We start from the raw sequence: 17,535 nt of genomic DNA on the forward strand, positions 1-17,535 counted from the left end.
TTGTGAGTAAAAAAAAGTGCATTTAACTTATTAAACTTGAAGAGTATAATTGAAAACAACATAAAATAGTAAGGGAAATTGCATTTGAAGTTACTTACATGTTAATCACATGGTACTGCCTCTACATTCTTTTCACATCTCCTATTAAGTAATGTTAATCTTAATGCTGCAAAAGTGATGCACGAATATCCTGAACTTTTATATTATGTCAAAGAAAAAACAGGCTTGAGTTTATACAATTATCATAATTATAATATTACTACAAATGATTGTGTCTTATTTATAGAATGACCAGGGGCTGATATGTATTCCAGTGTATGTGTGGTATCAGTGGAAAAACTAGGTAAGATACATGGCTGGCATTAACTTTCCAGTGATGAAACAATTCACTGTAGGCCAGGTTCTTATCCAGTCCAGATCTGAGATGATAAATTATTATTCAAGAATTTGTACTGTGATTCTTGAAATGTATTTTTGTTTACGACTGTAAGTCGCCCTGGATAAGGGCGTCTGCTAAGAAATAATAATAATAATAATAATAATAATAATAATAATAATAATAATAATAATAATAATAATAATAATAATAATAATAATAATAATAATATTGTGTACTGGGTAGCATTTATAAGATTTGTTTCTCAATCAGACACTTTTTGAATTCCAGATCAAAAATATTGCTTTAATTTTTAGAATTTTTTAAAAATATTTTGTTATCATAAAAATATCTTTAAAAAAACAAACAAAAAAACCCAACATGCACTGAGTATTTCTACATGAGCTCAACCTACATGTTTAGCAACGAGACATAAAATACATTGTTCCAGTATACTAATGTAGAAAACATACATAGTTATTGGTTAAAAAAAAAAAAAAAAAATGAATGGGGGCTCCCGAGTGACGCATCCAGTAAAGGCGCTCCAGGTGTAGTGCATGATGCGCTCTATAGTCTTGACGTCGCGAGTTCAAATCCAGGCTATTCCACAGCCGACCGTGGACAGGAGCCTCCAGGGGGCGGCGCTCAATTGGCCGAGCGCCGCATGGGGGGCAGGGAGGGCTAGGTCGAAAATAATAAAAAATAATTGGCAACGACTAAAAAAAAGGTTAATGCTGTTTCAAACAATCATTATTTTAGTTTTTAAAAAATTGCTTTATAGAACCGTTTCTTACTTTCTAATGTTTTTTTTTCTTCTTTTAGCTTATGAAGAGAAAAGGGAAAATGAGACCACAACTCTTAGAAGAAAAAACTGTTCTAACCCAGAAAATGCTGTTTACAGTAATGAGAAACTACAGCAGTGATTCAGTGGAGCACATGGACTGTCATCTGCTGTTTATTTTTTAACTGGGAATTAGCTAGCATGTATTTCCATTTAAAAAAAAAAGTATTGCTATATGATGTTAATAAGAATCAAGTACATGGCATGTGTGTGTAAATAACAGTTTCAGTTGGAGGGAGCAAACAAATGCAATATGTAGCACATGCTGTAACAATTTCATGATGTACATGTGATTTATCATGCGGTTCTTAAATAAATCCAAATACATACAACATACAATTGTTCTGTTTATATCATTTAACAATAAAGCTTTACGCAAAAAGAAAGCAGTAAAATATGTTATAGATTGGAAAGTTAAAGTGAACTTATCACACTGCCATATTGGTTAGAGACTCTTGTTTTAACTTATTCAAGAATTCCTTCGTTTTCCTTTCTGTCTCATTCTCTTTTTGTCTGACCAGTTCCTTTTTAGGATTGTTGCGATGTGTCTTAGTTGCTTGCATGTGAGAACTCAGATGCTTGTCTCCGCAGGATTGACTTTACTTCTGCCTGGTAAGTGGAGTTGATTTTGGCCTCAAATGGGAGCAAGTCAATTGAGAATGGCTGGTTTCATGTAACTTCTTCCTGCTATTTTTACTCGCAGAAAGCCTGTCATTTGTTATGTTTACTTTGGAATCTGTCTTAAAGCTATGCCCAGACCAAGCATGAGATGAAACTCAAAGAAGACATTACCTTTCTAGAATAACGAGAGAGAGAGAGAGAGAGAGAGAGAGAGCTTTAGTGTAAAATCCAGGAATAAAAACAGTGCAAGTTAAAAATAGTTTCATCCAGGGTTGCTCTCTTTCTCATTACTTTATCACCATCTTGTGTTCAGTTATCTGTAATGCAGGCACATTCATATTAGGAACTATAAGGGAATGCTGTACCCTTATACATTCTGTAAACAAGTGTTTTTGCGTGTGTGTGTGTGTATATACATAAGTATTCCATACATGAATGATTAAGACACATTCATGGCTAAAAACAAAAGCATTTCTGTTTATCTGTTCCTACAGTACTGAACTTGGATTTTAAGACCGAACGATCTTCTCATTACTTAACACTAGATGGCAATATTTGCAAACACTCGGGAGTTGTAAGCACGTCTAAAGTTCTTGTAAACAACATGTCAGGTATGTTGGCCGAGTCTTTTTCATTTTTACACATCATCTCTTTACTAGGTCTCTTAACAAATGTTGAATTATGTCAAAAAAACGAAAACAAAAAAAAAACTTACGGATATTGTCAGTAAGGCACTTCAACGTTTAGGGTGGGTTTTTGTTTAAATCGTACAAACAACGTAAGACTAAAATGAATGTAAAGAACAGCGTTCCATATTTTAAAGTAAGGTACGGACCACACAATGCGCATTAATACGGTTATGAGCAGAAACTGCCATTTTTTCAGTACATTTATCTCGTTTCTTAGAGCTCTGGATCTGATCCCGAGACAGCACTGCCCGTGACCGATGATCAAATAAAAAACGTCATCATTCCTCAGACAAATGCAGAACCTTTTTATTTGCCAGATTCACTGAGCTCACAATGTTGTTTTTGTGGTTAAGTTTTTTTGTTTTTGTTTTTTGAAATGTAATGTTTTTACATTCTATTTCAATAAGGTAGCTGAAGATGCATTATTGTGCACATTAATGGGCCGATGTAAGTATACGTGCAAAGTGATTTTCGGTTGCAAAACACCCATATTGTTGCCAAAAACCGTGTTTAGCTGGCGTAAAGTGGGACTTTAGCGGGCACTAACAGTGCGGAGTATGTGGATAAAAAAAAGGTTTTCAACTGGCGTTCTGCACCCGCATACAAATTAGCACTTTGCCGTCATTAATACATTTACATTATATTGAAATGTATTCAAATGAAGAAAAGAGCATGGAATTGGGCAGGGATCTGGAACACTAAGCAGGTGCAAACAATGTAATGAGATGTACGGATTTTGCAGTGCACTTGGGCAATTGCTGACCCACCTCCTCTTACAAGATGCAAACCATTGTAGAAACGAGTAATTACCAGCTGTATAAAACCACACACGTTCAGAGACCTGTCATTGGCCTCAGGATGGCTGCTGTGGTACACTTCGTGATGCGGCGACACTTGGCTCTTGTTGAGGACAGGCAGGAAAACCTTAGGAGGAGAAGGGCAAGACGGAGAAGACCCTGCATATTCAAACCCAGGGTCACTTTGTTAGGGATGGATTGTCCTCTCCGCTTGCCTCCCCACCAATGTCAGCTGTGATGTGGTTGGCAGCCCTCCTCCTGTTTCTGCTGCATGCCTGTGCTGTGTTGCGAGTTTCACTTTTGTTTGCCGCTGCAGGTCTTGTTACCTTTTCACCAGCTGGTTGACTGTCCTCCTGATAGCACTGACAGTATTGACTTTCTCCACTATATTATTATTATTATTATTATTATTATTATTACTATTATTTATTTCTTAGCAGACAACCCTTTAGAGGACCATATGGTCTTTTTTTGGTAGCATAACTGATGTTGGCTGAAGCTTTTCCAAATAACTCAATTTCATGCTGGGTGACCTCAGCTGTAAGGACTTTCATCTCCTCCTCAGAAAACTTTTCTTTTGTTTTCTGTGTGCCAAAAGGACTTTGCTGCCCTTCCTCTTGCATATGTTTCGCTTTGTTTGATTTTCTTGCTCCACAAATCTCATACAGCGCCTACTGCTCTCTGTACTCCTAACTCACCTCACCTCTGACCTGATTTTGTAGCTGCAGTTGTTTGCATTGTGCCTATCCTTACATCAGCCCCTAGGTATATCCAACCAACCAGAAAAACAGAATACATCCAATCTTAATCAATATGTTTCTCATATTACGTAATAACGTAACATAATTATTTTGTTTAGTGCATGAATCGTAGTTACCACATAGTTGAGTTGAAGTGTGTGTTGCTGTGCATTGCAGGAGAAATGCTGGCAGTATATACTGATGCACCAGGAGGACCAGAAAACCTTTATTTAAAAAAGGTGCCTAGGCCTGAGCCAGGAAACAGAGATGTTCTTATAAAAGTCCGTGCCAGCGCTCTGAACAGAGCTGACTTATTGCAGGTAACATGAGACCCATACAGAGATTACTAAGAAAAAAAAATCTGTGAATAACCAAGCAACTATATACCATGCTAAATGAAATGTATTGTGTTGTGATTATAACTTTAAAATATATAAATAGTAATAAGAATAAATATTAGGGTTTCACGTACACTAGCTTAAAGTTTTGAATGCTGGAAATTCTAAAGGGACAATTACAATGCAGTACCCATACATGCACCTACTGTATAGATATGACGCTAACAGATTCTGAAGTCCTACATTCTTCCATTACCGTACTCTACCAAAGCTGTCGGGTAATAGTAACAACTGATAATTCCTAAATGCTTATTGTATATCCGCTGTGAATTGTAGATGTTTTTAATAATGTTTGGCCTTGCAGAGAAGAGGAAGGTACCCTCCTCCTCCAGGAGCCAGTACAATATTGGGTCTGGAGGCTGCTGGGGATGTATCAGGTCTGGGAGCTGGCTGTAGGGGCTCATGGTCGGTAGGAGACAGGGTCATGGCACTGCTGTCAGGAGGAGGGAATGCACAGTATGTCACAGTGCCAGAAGATCATGTGATGGCAATTCCCAATCACATGACCTTCTCCCAGGCCGCTGCTATTCCCGAGGCCTGGCTGACAGCCTATCAACTGTTGCACCTTGTAGGTATGGAGTCAGCCATAGGCAGAAAGACAATATAATGTTTGTCATGCCAGTTATCATTTATGATCATTTAAAACAAACAAAACAAATAGAACAGTCACGAGGCGAAGCCAAGTGTCTTCAGGTAACCCGAGAAGTGGTGATATCCCACGACACAAACCCTAGCCATATTGAGATTATACAGTGACTATGAGCTAATTTGATATTTACATACCTTACATTTGCGCACTGGCATGTTTACTGTAGTAACAGTGAAAGGCCATTCATTGTGTTCCCTAGCTGAAGTACAAAAGGGGGAGACAGTGCTTATCCACGCTGGAGCCAGTGGCGTTGGAACAGCCGCAATTCAACTGTGCCGCTTGGCAGGAGCTGTTCCCATAGTAACAGCAGGCAGCCCTGGCAAACTGAAGATGGCAGCAGAGCTTGGGGCAGCCGCCGGGTTTAACTATAAAGAGGAGGATTTCTCTGAAAATACCCTGGCATTCACAAAGGGTAAACAAGTAAGCCAGGGATGGAAATAAGACTCCTATCGCATAGCATTTTCACCCATTCCAGGTTTTAACGTGCTTGAATAGCTCCAGTCTATAGCAAACAAGCACAGGTGTGTCCTATTAAACTCATAGTAAAACCTGGTATGGATCAAACTGCTATGCAAAGAGATTCTTATTTCCATCCCTGTAAACTCTAACATAAGCAGTGCTGCTGTTGTGGTTTATTATTATTATTATTATTATTATTATTATTATTATTATTTGTTTATTTAGCAGACGCCTTTATCCAAGGCGACTTACAGAGACTAGGGTGTGTGAACTATGCATCAGCTGCAGAGTCACTTACAATTACGTCTCACCCAAAAGACGGAGCACAAGGAGGTTAAGTGACTTGCTCAGGGTCACACAATGAGTCAGTGGTTGAGGTGGGATTTGAACCGGGGACCCCCTGGTTACAAGCCCTTTTCTTTAACCACTGGACCACACAGCCTCCCCAGTGGGCTAGTAATAAACTGCACTGCTTCAGCTAAAATAACTGAAACATGCAACTGACACTTCTATACCACTTGTGACACATACCTGTCAAAACAAGAACCACTAAAAAGAAGATGGTCATCTCCATTGCAAGAACATTCCTTGTTCCTGCTTCCTTAAAACAGTCATTTGTTGTCTGAAACAGAGCCATTCTTACAGGTCATGGTGCGAATGCTATACTAGACTGCATCGGTGGATCCAATTGGGAGAGGAACGTGAAGTGCCTAAGTACTGATGGCAGATGGGTAGTGTATGGGATGATGGGAGGAAGTGAAGTGCATGGAGATATTCTGGGAAAGCTGCTGTTTAAAAGAGGACGTCTCCTTACTTCTCATTTGAGGTCACGCAGCATGGAGGTAGATATACTGAAACCAATTCAAATTTTTGTTGTCTAGTTTTATCATTATCTCATCTTTTTTTTTATTTCAGTGTCTATGGTTCACGGCACATAATAATCAAACTCAACATGCTACCTCACTTTAATTCTGTCTGCAGTAGTTACTTAACTTTCCAACTGAGTTTTCGCCTGGTAGTGTCCCGACAGAAATGTTTTGTAAGATTACACTTTTGATGAACATAAAAATGTTTCGTAATGTCGGAGGAAATTACATTTTATTGTCTGGTTTAACAATGTCTTCTTTTCCTTTAGTATAAAGCCAATCTGGTGAAATCTTTTAGAGACAATGTGCTGCCACACTTCTCACCCGACTTACCAACTCCACTTCAGCCAGTAATTGACTGTGTCTTCCCAATGGACCAGATCGCCGATGCACACAGTTACATGGAAGCCAACAAAAACACTGGCAAAATTATAATAAGCATAGATCCTTCAACATAACAATAATCCTGAAATCCAGTATATTTGTGATATAATAGAATATAACTTGATCTAAAAAATAATTAACATTACGTAATGAATAATAACTGCACGTTATGTAATAGAATATGAATAATGTATGACATGTTAAAATAAAATACACTTACATTCTCTTATGTTATTTTATCACTGAAAGAGATTTCAAATGAACAGAACATGCTAATATACAGTATGCTGCTAGTACATCATGAACATGGTGTATTTATGTGTTAATGGCTACCTCTAACCAAGTTGAGAGCGTTCTTTATTTTGCACTCTTTGTATGACAGACCCAAGTGTGTGAGAAATAAACTCTCAACTTGTTTAGACGTAGCCACCGAACACTAATAAAAATACAGTACATGAATATGTGTGAAAGAATTGTGTGAAAGCCAAGCTGTAGTATCCTTTCTTTTCGCAAAGCAGGCAGAGGCACTGTTTCTTAGATAAAGAAATCTTTTAGTCTCAGACATTGATGCTGATTGTTCTTTCAAATGCCTTCTGGATGTACATGCCTATAAAAAAATAAGGAACAGTGAATAAAAAGTTTGGCTCTGACATCTGTAAGGTAGCATTATTAATGTTTTACAGGTCTGTTTGGTTTATGACGTGGACCATCACAATTACAAACATGAATGCGCCTCTACTGCCTGTTGTAACCTTAGTTCTATGTACATATTGTTATTTATTTCTTAGCAGATGCCCTTATCCAGGGCGACTTACAATTGTTACAAGATATCACATTATTTTTACATACAATTACCCATTTCTACAGCTGGATTTTACTGGAGCAATCTAGGTAAAGTACCTTGCTCAAGGGCACAGCAGCAGTGTGTCCCACCAGGGATTGAACCCATAACCCTCCAGTCAAGAGTCCAGAGCCCTAACCACTACTCCACATTGCTGCCTTAATAAGTAATTATTGCTGCCCTAATAAGAATGTGGTTGTAACTGAGGAACAAGCTATATGAAACGCAATGTCTACCTTTCATTCCCATAAACTCTAAACACAGCAAGCCCCTGACATGTACAAGAGATAAACTGTAAAGAGAACAAAAGCATCTGTGCATGCAACAGCAGTACTGGGAAAAGGAAACCTGACTAAAGAGGTATCTTGAAAGCATGACAATTTTTGGCTTGTTTCACAAACTACCTAATGTTCCCTAAAAAAAGGTAATCCAAGATCAGTGATAATTGTGGTCTGTAAAAACATGCTTTATCATTGCTATAACATACGTATTGAAAACTCTTAAATGTGTAAATTATATTTATAGATATCATGGATAAATGTCAAACAAAACAAGGGATAGAATCGGGAGGCCTATGTGGTAAATATAATAAATACATTTAAACACCTCAGTCAGTAGCATCTTCACATATCCAAATTCATACGGATCTTGTCCTGGGTTTACAGTATTACAGAGCACAGAGTGCTATCATTATTGAAATTAAAAACTAGATTTACAAAGTATAAAGGATCATTCTGGCCAATATTTGGGCCACTTATTTCAAAGTTGATTCTCACAGAGAGGGAACCCCTCTACGTCCCCCATATGTATTTATCCAGGTCCAAAACTGATTTTAATACAAAAACAGCAAAAATCAAAAAATCAACCGGGACGTCATTATTTGCAAAGACAGTAACTCCAGTTTCCACACTCATCCAGTCTTTGGTACCGAGGTGTTAACTTCAAACCTTTCATATAGTAAAAAAAAAAAATAACCTCAAGTCTACTTTTATTTAATATATAAGGCATTCTAAAAACAACCTTTTGACCACAAGTTCTTCTTCGGATTTAAGCGCAGAGAGGCCCTGAGTATTAAAAGTGCCTTCTTACAGTTTAAAACTCTCTGTCTCCGTCTGTTTTACCCCGACTCTTATCCCGAATGTTGTTTTCATCAGAAAATGAAACCCTTTTCTGCTGTTTTCCGGCAGGTGGAATGGGTGCAATTTACATAAAAGTGACGGCAAAACTTTTCAGTATTTAAACGAGAAACCTAAATCACAGTGTTTCTTATTTCAGGATTTCAATCAATGGACAGGTGGGATTGAAAGGTAGTGAAGGTGGAGAAAAACAAAACAGGCGTGTGAATATTCATATATACTTTGTGATAAAACTGGTATTACTTTTAGTCATATTTTTGTTCTTGTTGGTTTACAACACATCCGCATAACAAAGTAGTTCGCTGTGTAAAGTGGGCATTATTTTATTTATCTTCCCCAAAAAATACGTCTTAATTAAGAAACAAATCTATCTAATTCTAATTCTTTAAATATTAAATGTCAAATCTATTATATCTTCACGCTGCAGCAAAACATACTTATTGTAGACGCTTAGCTTTCGTTTCCATGACAACGTCTTCCTCCAGGAGAGGGCTGAACCTGTGTGATTGGCAACCCAGCTGACGAACTGAGAACAGGAAACCTTTAGCTTTTTGGTGGGCTACGTGTTTAAAGACAAGATAACTTATTTTTGTATATTGTTTGGATTAACTAACATTTAAAATCAACAACAACAACATTATTATTATTATTATTATTATTATTATTATTATTATTATTATTATTATTATTATTATTATTAATTTATTTATTAATTTATTAATTTATTAATTTATTAATTTATTAATTACAAAACTACATCAGTAAAGATTCCACCGCTTTTACATCTCAATTCACAAATTTGCATTGGATAGAATTATGAACAGCTGTACCTGGGTGTCACAGCAGCTGGCGTTATGAAACCAAACTGGCTCAGTGTTTGCAGTCACTCCACAGTTGTGAAGCTCCAGTCATTAATTCATTAAGATACACCCAGGCAACAGAATGCATTAAAACCTAACCACATACAATGTCATTGTATAATATTGTGTTGTGTGTTTTCTATTTGTTTTCTTTGAAGATGAACCCACTGCAGTTCAAAGCATGTTGAAAATGCAGCTGTTAATTATAAATGTTCCACAGTGGTAGCAGCCTCTACACGATTTAATTTAAGCAACCAACAATATGATAATTAGGTTTGACCCATGTCCAGTTCAACTAGGCCAATTGATATTTTCATGTAAAGGATTAGATGTAAGATACCAAGCTATTTTAGCTCATGATTCAAATTCTCATGTGTCTATTCTAAATGGTGTTGAATTTTTTTCAGCAAAGTATTCTGAATCCCTACTTTTGTCAAATTCCTGATATACTAGTTTTTTTCATGTCAGAACTACCAAAAATCTTTGACAGATACATGCACTCTGGTAACAAATGGCACAAGAAGCCCTTGAAATTGTAAAGGGTCTGGTATTATTTACAGTAATGTATCTTTTTATTTCAGAAGAAAGTATATTACTGTATGACATTTTAAGATTTAAACTTTTAAAATGATCTTAGATTGAGCCACAGCAAGTCCAGAGGTTTGCAGAGGCATTTAAACAAACACAAAGCAGCAGGGAAGAAGGACTTTACTTGCAGGATAACAATTACACACTTGGTCAAAGCTGACAAGAACTCCATCTACTCAAATTGTGAGTAAAAAAAAGTGCATTTAACTTATTAAACTTGAAGAGTATAATTGAAAACAACATAAAATAGTAAGGGAAATTGCATTTGAAGTTACTTACATGTTAATCACATGGTACTGCCTCTACATTCTTTTCACATCTCCTATTAAGTAATGTTAATCTTAATGCTGCAAAAGTGATGCACGAATATCCTGAACTTTTATATTATGTCAAAGAAAAAACAGGCTTGAGTTTATACAATTATCATAATTATAATATTACTACAAATGATTGTGTCTTATTTATAGAATGACCAGGGGCTGATATGTATTCCAGTGTATGTGTGGTATCAGTGGAAAAACTAGGTAAGATACATGGCTGGCATTAACTTTCCAGTGATGAAACAATTCACTGTAGGCCAGGTTCTTATCCAGTCCAGATCTGAGATGATAAATTATTATTCAAGAATTTGTACTGTGATTCTTGAAATGTATTTTTGTTTACGACTGTAAGTCGCCCTGGATAAGGGCGTCTGCTAAGAAATAATAATAATAATAATAATAATAATAATAATAATAATAATAATAATAATAATAATAATAATAATAATATTGTGTACTGGGTAGCATTTATAAGATTTGTTTCTCAATCAGACACTTTTTGAATTCCAGATCAAAAATATTGCTTTAATTTTTAGAATTTTTTAAAAATATTTTGTTATCATAAAAATATCTTTAAAAAAACAAACAAAAAAACCCAACATGCACTGAGTATTTCTACATGAGCTCAACCTACATGTTTAGCAACGAGACATAAAATACATTGTTCCAGTATACTAATGTAGAAAACATACATAGTTATTGGTTAAAAAAAAAAAAAAAAATGAATGGGGGCTCCCGAGTGACGCATCCAGTAAAGGCGCTCCAGGTGTAGTGCATGATGCGCTCTATAGTCTTGACGTCGCGAGTTCAAATCCAGGCTATTCCACAGCCGACCGTGGACAGGAGCCTCCAGGGGGCGGCGCTCAATTGGCCGAGCGCCGCATGGGGGGCAGGGAGGGCTAGGTCGAAAATAATAAAAAATAATTGGCAACGACTAAAAAAAAGGTTAATGCTGTTTCAAACAATCATTATTTTAGTTTTTAAAAAATTGCTTTATAGAACCGTTTCTTACTTTCTAATGTTTTTTTTTCTTCTTTTAGCTTATGAAGAGAAAAGGGAAAATGAGACCACAACTCTTAGAAGAAAAAACTGTTCTAACCCAGAAAATGCTGTTTACAGTAATGAGAAACTACAGCAGTGATTCAGAGGAGCACATGGACTGTCATCTGCTGTTTATTTTTTAACTGGGAATTAGCTAGCATGTATTTCCATTTAAAAAAAAAAGTATTGCTATATGATGTTAATAAGAATCAAGTACATGGCATGTGTGTGTAAATAACAGTTTCAGTTGGAGGGAGCAAACAAATGCAATATGTAGCACATGCTGTAACAATTTCATGATGTACATGTGATTTATCATGCGGTTCTTAAATAAATCCAAATACATACAACATACAATTGTTCTGTTTATATCATTTAACAATAAAGCTTTACGCAAAAAGAAAGCAGTAAAATATGTTATAGATTGGAAAGTTAAAGTGAACTTATCACACTGCCATATTGGTTAGAGACTCTTGTTTTAACTTATTCAAGAATTCCTTCGTTTTCCTTTCTGTCTCATTCTCTTTTTGTCTGACCAGTTCCTTTTTAGGATTGTTGCGATGTGTCTTAGTTGCTTGCATGTGAGAACTCAGATGCTTGTCTCCGCAGGATTGACTTTACTTCTGCCTGGTAAGTGGAGTTGATTTTGGCCTCAAATGGGAGCAAGTCAATTGAGAATGGCTGGTTTCATGTAACTTCTTCCTGCTATTTTTACTCGCAGAAAGCCTGTCATTTGTTATGTTTACTTTGGAATCTGTCTTAAAGCTATGCCCAGACCAAGCATGAGATGAAACTCAAAGAAGACATTACCTTTCTAGAATAACGAGAGAGAGAGAGAGAGAGAGAGAGAGAGAGAGAGAGAGAGAGAGAGAGAGAGAGAGAGCTTTAGTGTAAAATCCAGGAATAAAAACAGTGCAAGTTAAAAATTTAACACTAGATGGCAATATTTGCAAACACTCGGGAGTTGTAAGCACGTCTAAAGTTCTTGTAAACAACATGTCAGGTATGTTGGCCGAGTCTTTTTCATTTTTACACATCATCTCTTTACTAGGTCTCTTAACAAATGTTGAATTATGTCAAAAAAACGAAAACAAAAAAAAAACTTACGGATATTGTCAGTAAGGCACTTCAACGTTTAGGGTGGGTTTTTGTTTAAATCGTACAAACAACGTAAGACTAAAATGAATGTAAAGAACAGCGTTCCATATTTTAAAGTAAGGTACGGACCACACAATGCGCATTAATACGGTTATGAGCAGAAACTGCCATTTTTTCAGTACATTTATCTCGTTTCTTAGAGCTCTGGATCTGATCCCGAGACAGCACTGCCCGTGACCGATGATCAAATAAAAAACGTCATCATTCCTCAGACAAATGCAGAACCTTTTTATTTGCCAGATTCACTGAGCTCACAATGTTGTTTTTGTGGTTAAGTTTTTTTGTTTTTGTTTTTTGAAATGTAATGTTTTTACATTCTATTTCAATAAGGTAGCTGAAGATGCATTATTGTGCACATTAATGGGCCGATGTAAGTATACGTGCAAAGTGATTTTCGGTTGCAAAACACCCATATTGTTGCCAAAAACCGTGTTTAGCTGGCGTAAAGTGGGACTTTAGCGGGCACTAACAGTGCGGGGTATGTGGATAAAAAAAAGGTTTTCAACTGGCGTTCTGCACCCGCATACAAATTAGCACTTTGCCGTCATTAATACATTTACATTATATTGAAATGTATTCAAATGAAGAAAAGAGCATGGAATTGGGCAGGGATCTGGAACACTAAGCAGGTGCAAACATTGTAATGAGATGTACGGATTTTGCAGTGCACTTGGGCAATTGCTGACCCACCTCCTCTTACAAGATGCAAACCATTGTAGAAACGAGTAATTACCAGCTGTATAAAACCACACACGTTCAGAGACCTGTCATTGGCCTCAGGATGGCTGCTGTGGTACACTTCGTGATGCGGCGACACTTGGCTCTTGTTGAGGACAGGCAGGAAAACCTTAGGAGGAGAAGGGCAAGACGGAGAAGACCCTGCATATTCAAACCCAGGGTCACTTTGTTAGGGATGGATTGTCCTCTCCGCTTGCCTCCCCACCAATGTCAGCTGTGATGTGGTTGGCAGCCCTCCTCCTGTTTCTGCTGCATGCCTGTGCTGTGTTGCGAGTTTCACTTTTGTTTGCCGCTGCAGGTCTTGTTACCTTTTCACCAGCTGGTTGACTGTCCTCCTGATAGCACTGACAGTATTGACTTTCTCCACTATATTATTATTATTATTATTATTATTATTATTATTATTATTATTATTATTATTATTATTATTACTATTATTTATTTCTTAGCAGACAACCCTTTAGAGGACCATATGGTCTTTTTTTGGTAGCATAACTGATGTTGGCTGAAGCTTTTCCAAATAACTCAATTTCATGCTGGGTGACCTCAGCTGTAAGGACTTTCATCTCCTCCTCAGAAAACTTTTCTTTTGTTTTCTGTGTGCCAAAAGGACTTTGCTGCCCTTCCTCTTGCATATGTTTCGCTTTGTTTGATTTTCTTGCTCCACAAATCTCATACAGCGCCTACTGCTCTCTGTACTCCTAACTCACCTCACCTCTGACCTGATTTTGTAGCTGCAGTTGTTTGCATTGTGCCTATCCTTACATCAGCCCCTAGGTATATCCAACCAACCAGAAAAACAGAATACATCCAATCTTAATCAATATGTTTCTCATATTACGTAATAACGTAACATAATTATTTTGTTTAGTGCATGAATCGTAGTTACCACATAGTTGAGTTGAAGTGTGTGTTGCTGTGCATTGCAGGAGAAATGCTGGCAGTATATACTGATGCACCAGGAGGACCAGAAAACCTTTATTTAAAAAAGGTGCCTAGGCCTGAGCCAGGAAACAGAGATGTTCTTATAAAAGTCCGTGCCAGCGCTCTGAACAGAGCTGACTTATTGCAGGTAACATGAGACCCATACAGAGATTACTAAGAAAAAAAAATCTGTGAATAACCAAGCAACTATATACCATGCTAAATGAAATGTATTGTGTTGTGATTATAACTTTAAAATATATAAATAGTAATAAGAATAAATATTAGGGTTTCACGTACACTAGCTTAAAGTTTTGAATGCTGGAAATTCTAAAGGGACAATTACAATGCAGTACCCATACATGCACCTACTGTATAGATATGACGCTAACAGATTCTGAAGTCCTACATTCTTCCATTACCGTACTCTACCAAAGCTGTCGGGTAATAGTAACAACTGATAATTCCTAAATGCTTATTGTATATCCGCTGTGAATTGTAGATGTTTTTAATAATGTTTGGCCTTGCAGAGAAGAGGAAGGTACCCTCCTCCTCCAGGAGCCAGTACAATATTGGGTCTGGAGGCTGCTGGGGATGTATCAGGTCTGGGAGCTGGCTGTAGGGGCTCATGGTCGGTAGGAGACAGGGTCATGGCACTGCTGTCAGGAGGAGGGAATGCACAGTATGTCACAGTGCCAGAAGATCATGTGATGGCAATTCCCAATCACATGACCTTCTCCCAGGCCGCTGCTATTCCCGAGGCCTGGCTGACAGCCTATCAACTGTTGCACCTTGTAGGTATGGAGTCAGCCATAGGCAGAAAGACAATATAATGTTTGTCATGCCAGTTATCATTTATGATCATTTAAAACAAACAAAACAAATAGAACAGTCACGAGGCGAAGCCAAGTGTCTTCAGGTAACCCAAGAAGTGGTGATATCCCACGACACAAACCCTAGCCATATTGAGATTATACAGTGACTATGAGCTAATTTGATATTTACATACCTTACATTTGCGCACTGGCATGTTTACTGTAGTAACAGTGAAAGGCCATTCATTGTGTTCCCTAGCTGAAGTACAAAAGGGGGAGACAGTGCTTATCCACGCTGGAGCCAGTGGCGTTGGAACAGCCGCAATTCAACTGTGCCGCTTGGCAGGAGCTGTTCCCATAGTAACAGCAGGCAGCCCTGGCAAACTGAAGATGGCAGCAGAGCTTGGGGCAGCCGCCGGGTTTAACTATAAAGAGGAGGATTTCTCTGAAAATACCCTGGCATTCACAAAGGGTAAACAAGTAAGCCAGGGATGGAAATAAGACTCCTATCGCATAGCATTTTCACCCATTCCAGGTTTTAACGTGCTTGAATAGCTCCAGTCTATAGCAAACAAGCACAGGTGTGTCCTATTAAACTCATTGTAAAACCTGGTATGGATCAAACTGCTATGCAAAGAGATTCTTATTTCCATCCCTGTAAACTCTAACATAAGCAGTGCTGCTGTTGTGGTTTATTATTATTATTATTATTATTATTATTATTATTATTATTTGTTTATTTAGCAGACGCCTTTATCCAAGGCGACTTACAGAGACTAGGGTGTGTGAACTATGCATCAGCTGCAGAGTCACTTACAATTACGTCTCACCCAAAAGACGGAGCACAAGGAGGTTAAGTGACTTGCTCAGGGTCACACAATGAGTCAGTGGTTGAGGTGGGATTTGAACCGGGGACCCCCTGGTTACAAGCCCTTTTCTTTAACCACTGGACCACACAGCCTCCCCAGTGGGCTAGTAATAAACTGCACTGCTTCAGCTAAAATAACTGAAACATGCAACTGACACTTCTATACCACTTGTGACACATACCTGTCAAAACAAGAACCACTAAAAAGAAGATGGTCATCTCCATTGCAAGAACATTCCTTGTTCCTGCTTCCTTAAAACAGTCATTTGTTGTCTGAAACAGAGCCATTCTTACAGGTCATGGTGCGAATGCTATACTAGACTGCATCGGTGGATCCAATTGGGAGAGGAACGTGAAGTGCCTAAGTACTGATGGCAGATGGGTAGTGTATGGGATGATGGGAGGAAGTGAAGTGCATGGAGATATTCTGGGAAAGCTGCTGTTTAAAAGAGGACGTCTCCTTACTTCTCATTTGAGGTCACGCAGCATGGAGGTAGATATACTGAAACCAATTCAAATTTTTGTTGTCTAGTTTTATCATTATCTCATCTTTTTTTTTATTTCAGTGTCTATGGTTCACGGCACATAATAATCAAACTCAACATGCTACCTCACTTTAATTCTGTCTGCAGTAGTTACTTAACTTTCCAACTGAGTTTTCGCCTGGTAGTGTCCCGACAGAAATGTTTTGTAAGATTACACTTTTGATGAACATAAAAATGTTTCGTAATGTCGGAGGAAATTACATTTTATTGTCTGGTTTAACAATGTCTTCTTTTCCTTTAGTATAAAGCCAATCTGGTGAAATCTTTTAGAGACAATGTGCTGCCACACTTCTCACCCGACTTACCAACTCCACTTCAGCCAGTAATTGACTGTGTCTTCCCAATGGACCAGATCGCCGATGCACACAGTTACATGGAAGCCAACAAAAACACTGGCAAAATTATAATAAGCATAGATCCTTCAACATAACAATAATCCTGAAATCCAGTATATTTGTGATATAATAGAATATAACTTGATCTAAAAAATAATTAACATTACGTAATGAATAATAACTGCACGTTATGTAATAGAATATGAATAATGTATGACATGTTAAAATAAAATACACTTACATTCTCTTATGTTATTTTATCACTGAAAGAGATTTCAAATGAACAGAACATGCTAATATACAGTATGCTGCTAGTACATCATGAACATGGCTCAGAATGCTGGACCCCTGCATGATCAGCTATTTTTATAGTTTTGAATTCAGTGCTCATGAAAAATGAGGGACAATAGTATAGGTGCTATTAGACCTTTCCACCCACACCTGTGTAATGAGACACTACTGCATTATCCTACTGCACCATTTGCAGTATATGTACCCATGTGTCTTCAGTTCCCAGGACTTCCCCTGCATGGAAAATGTGTTGAA

At 37.5% G+C, this 17,535-nt stretch overlaps 2 protein-coding genes across 6 annotated transcripts; both read left to right on the forward strand.

Annotated features, from left to right (window-relative positions):
- Positions 1-1,811: 1,811 nt before the first annotated feature.
- Positions 1,812-7,470, forward strand: LOC117402536 (quinone oxidoreductase PIG3-like). 3 transcript variants are annotated; one of them, XM_059023658.1, is made up of 6 exons: positions 1,812-1,829; positions 4,242-4,384; positions 4,767-5,034; positions 5,311-5,523; positions 6,216-6,412; positions 6,706-7,470. In XM_059023658.1, exons 2-6 carry the CDS (start codon positions 4,247-4,249, stop codon positions 6,892-6,894), a joined length of 1,005 nt encoding a protein of 334 aa, XP_058879641.1. In that variant the 5' UTR covers positions 1,812-1,829; positions 4,242-4,246; the 3' UTR covers positions 6,895-7,470. The 3 variants fall into 3 exon arrangements, with proteins under 3 accessions (XP_058879641.1, XP_033859666.2, XP_058879642.1); XM_034003775.3 differs by lacking the exon at positions 1,812-1,829 and adding an exon at positions 2,380-2,449; XM_059023659.1 differs by lacking the exon at positions 1,812-1,829 and adding an exon at positions 2,854-2,974.
- A 4,706-nt stretch (positions 7,471-12,176) lies between these two features.
- On the forward strand, positions 12,177-17,239 carry LOC117402535 (quinone oxidoreductase PIG3-like). 3 transcript variants are annotated; one of them, XM_059023660.1, is made up of 6 exons: positions 12,177-12,236; positions 14,432-14,574; positions 14,957-15,224; positions 15,501-15,713; positions 16,406-16,602; positions 16,896-17,239. In XM_059023660.1, exons 1-6 carry the CDS (start codon positions 12,200-12,202, stop codon positions 17,082-17,084), a joined length of 1,047 nt encoding a protein of 348 aa, XP_058879643.1. In that variant the 5' UTR covers positions 12,177-12,199; the 3' UTR covers positions 17,085-17,239. The 3 variants fall into 3 exon arrangements, with proteins under 3 accessions (XP_058879643.1, XP_033859665.1, XP_034777088.1); XM_034003774.3 differs by lacking the exon at positions 12,177-12,236 and adding an exon at positions 12,496-12,609; XM_034921197.2 differs by lacking the exon at positions 12,177-12,236 and adding an exon at positions 13,014-13,134.
- Positions 17,240-17,535: the final 296 nt, after the last annotated feature.

The sequence above is a fragment of the Acipenser ruthenus genome, chromosome 5 (assembly GCF_902713425.1).
Source record: "Acipenser ruthenus chromosome 5, fAciRut3.2 maternal haplotype, whole genome shotgun sequence".
In the NCBI taxonomy this organism is placed as follows: Eukaryota; Metazoa; Chordata; class Actinopteri; order Acipenseriformes; family Acipenseridae; genus Acipenser; species Acipenser ruthenus.

What these genes read in the sequence shown, in the direction of transcription:
- LOC117402536 (XM_034003775.3), top strand. An exon ending in ACAGAGCTGACTTATTGCAG is followed by an intron (nt 4,385 to 4,766) that starts GTAACATGAGAC and finishes TTGGCCTTGCAG; the next exon opens with AGAAGAGGAAGGTACCCTCC. An exon ending in TCAACTGTTGCACCTTGTAG is followed by an intron (nt 5,035 to 5,310) that starts GTATGGAGTCAG and finishes TGTGTTCCCTAG; the next exon opens with CTGAAGTACAAAAGGGGGAG.
- LOC117402535 (XM_059023660.1), top strand. Translation starts at nt 12,200, where the DNA reads ATGCTTGTCTCCGCAGGATTGACTTTACTTCTGCCTG. An exon ending in TACCCTGGCATTCACAAAGG is followed by an intron (nt 15,714 to 16,405) that starts GTAAACAAGTAA and finishes CCATTCTTACAG; the next exon opens with GTCATGGTGCGAATGCTATA. An exon ending in TGAGGTCACGCAGCATGGAG is followed by an intron (nt 16,603 to 16,895) that starts GTAGATATACTG and finishes CTTTTCCTTTAG; the next exon opens with TATAAAGCCAATCTGGTGAA.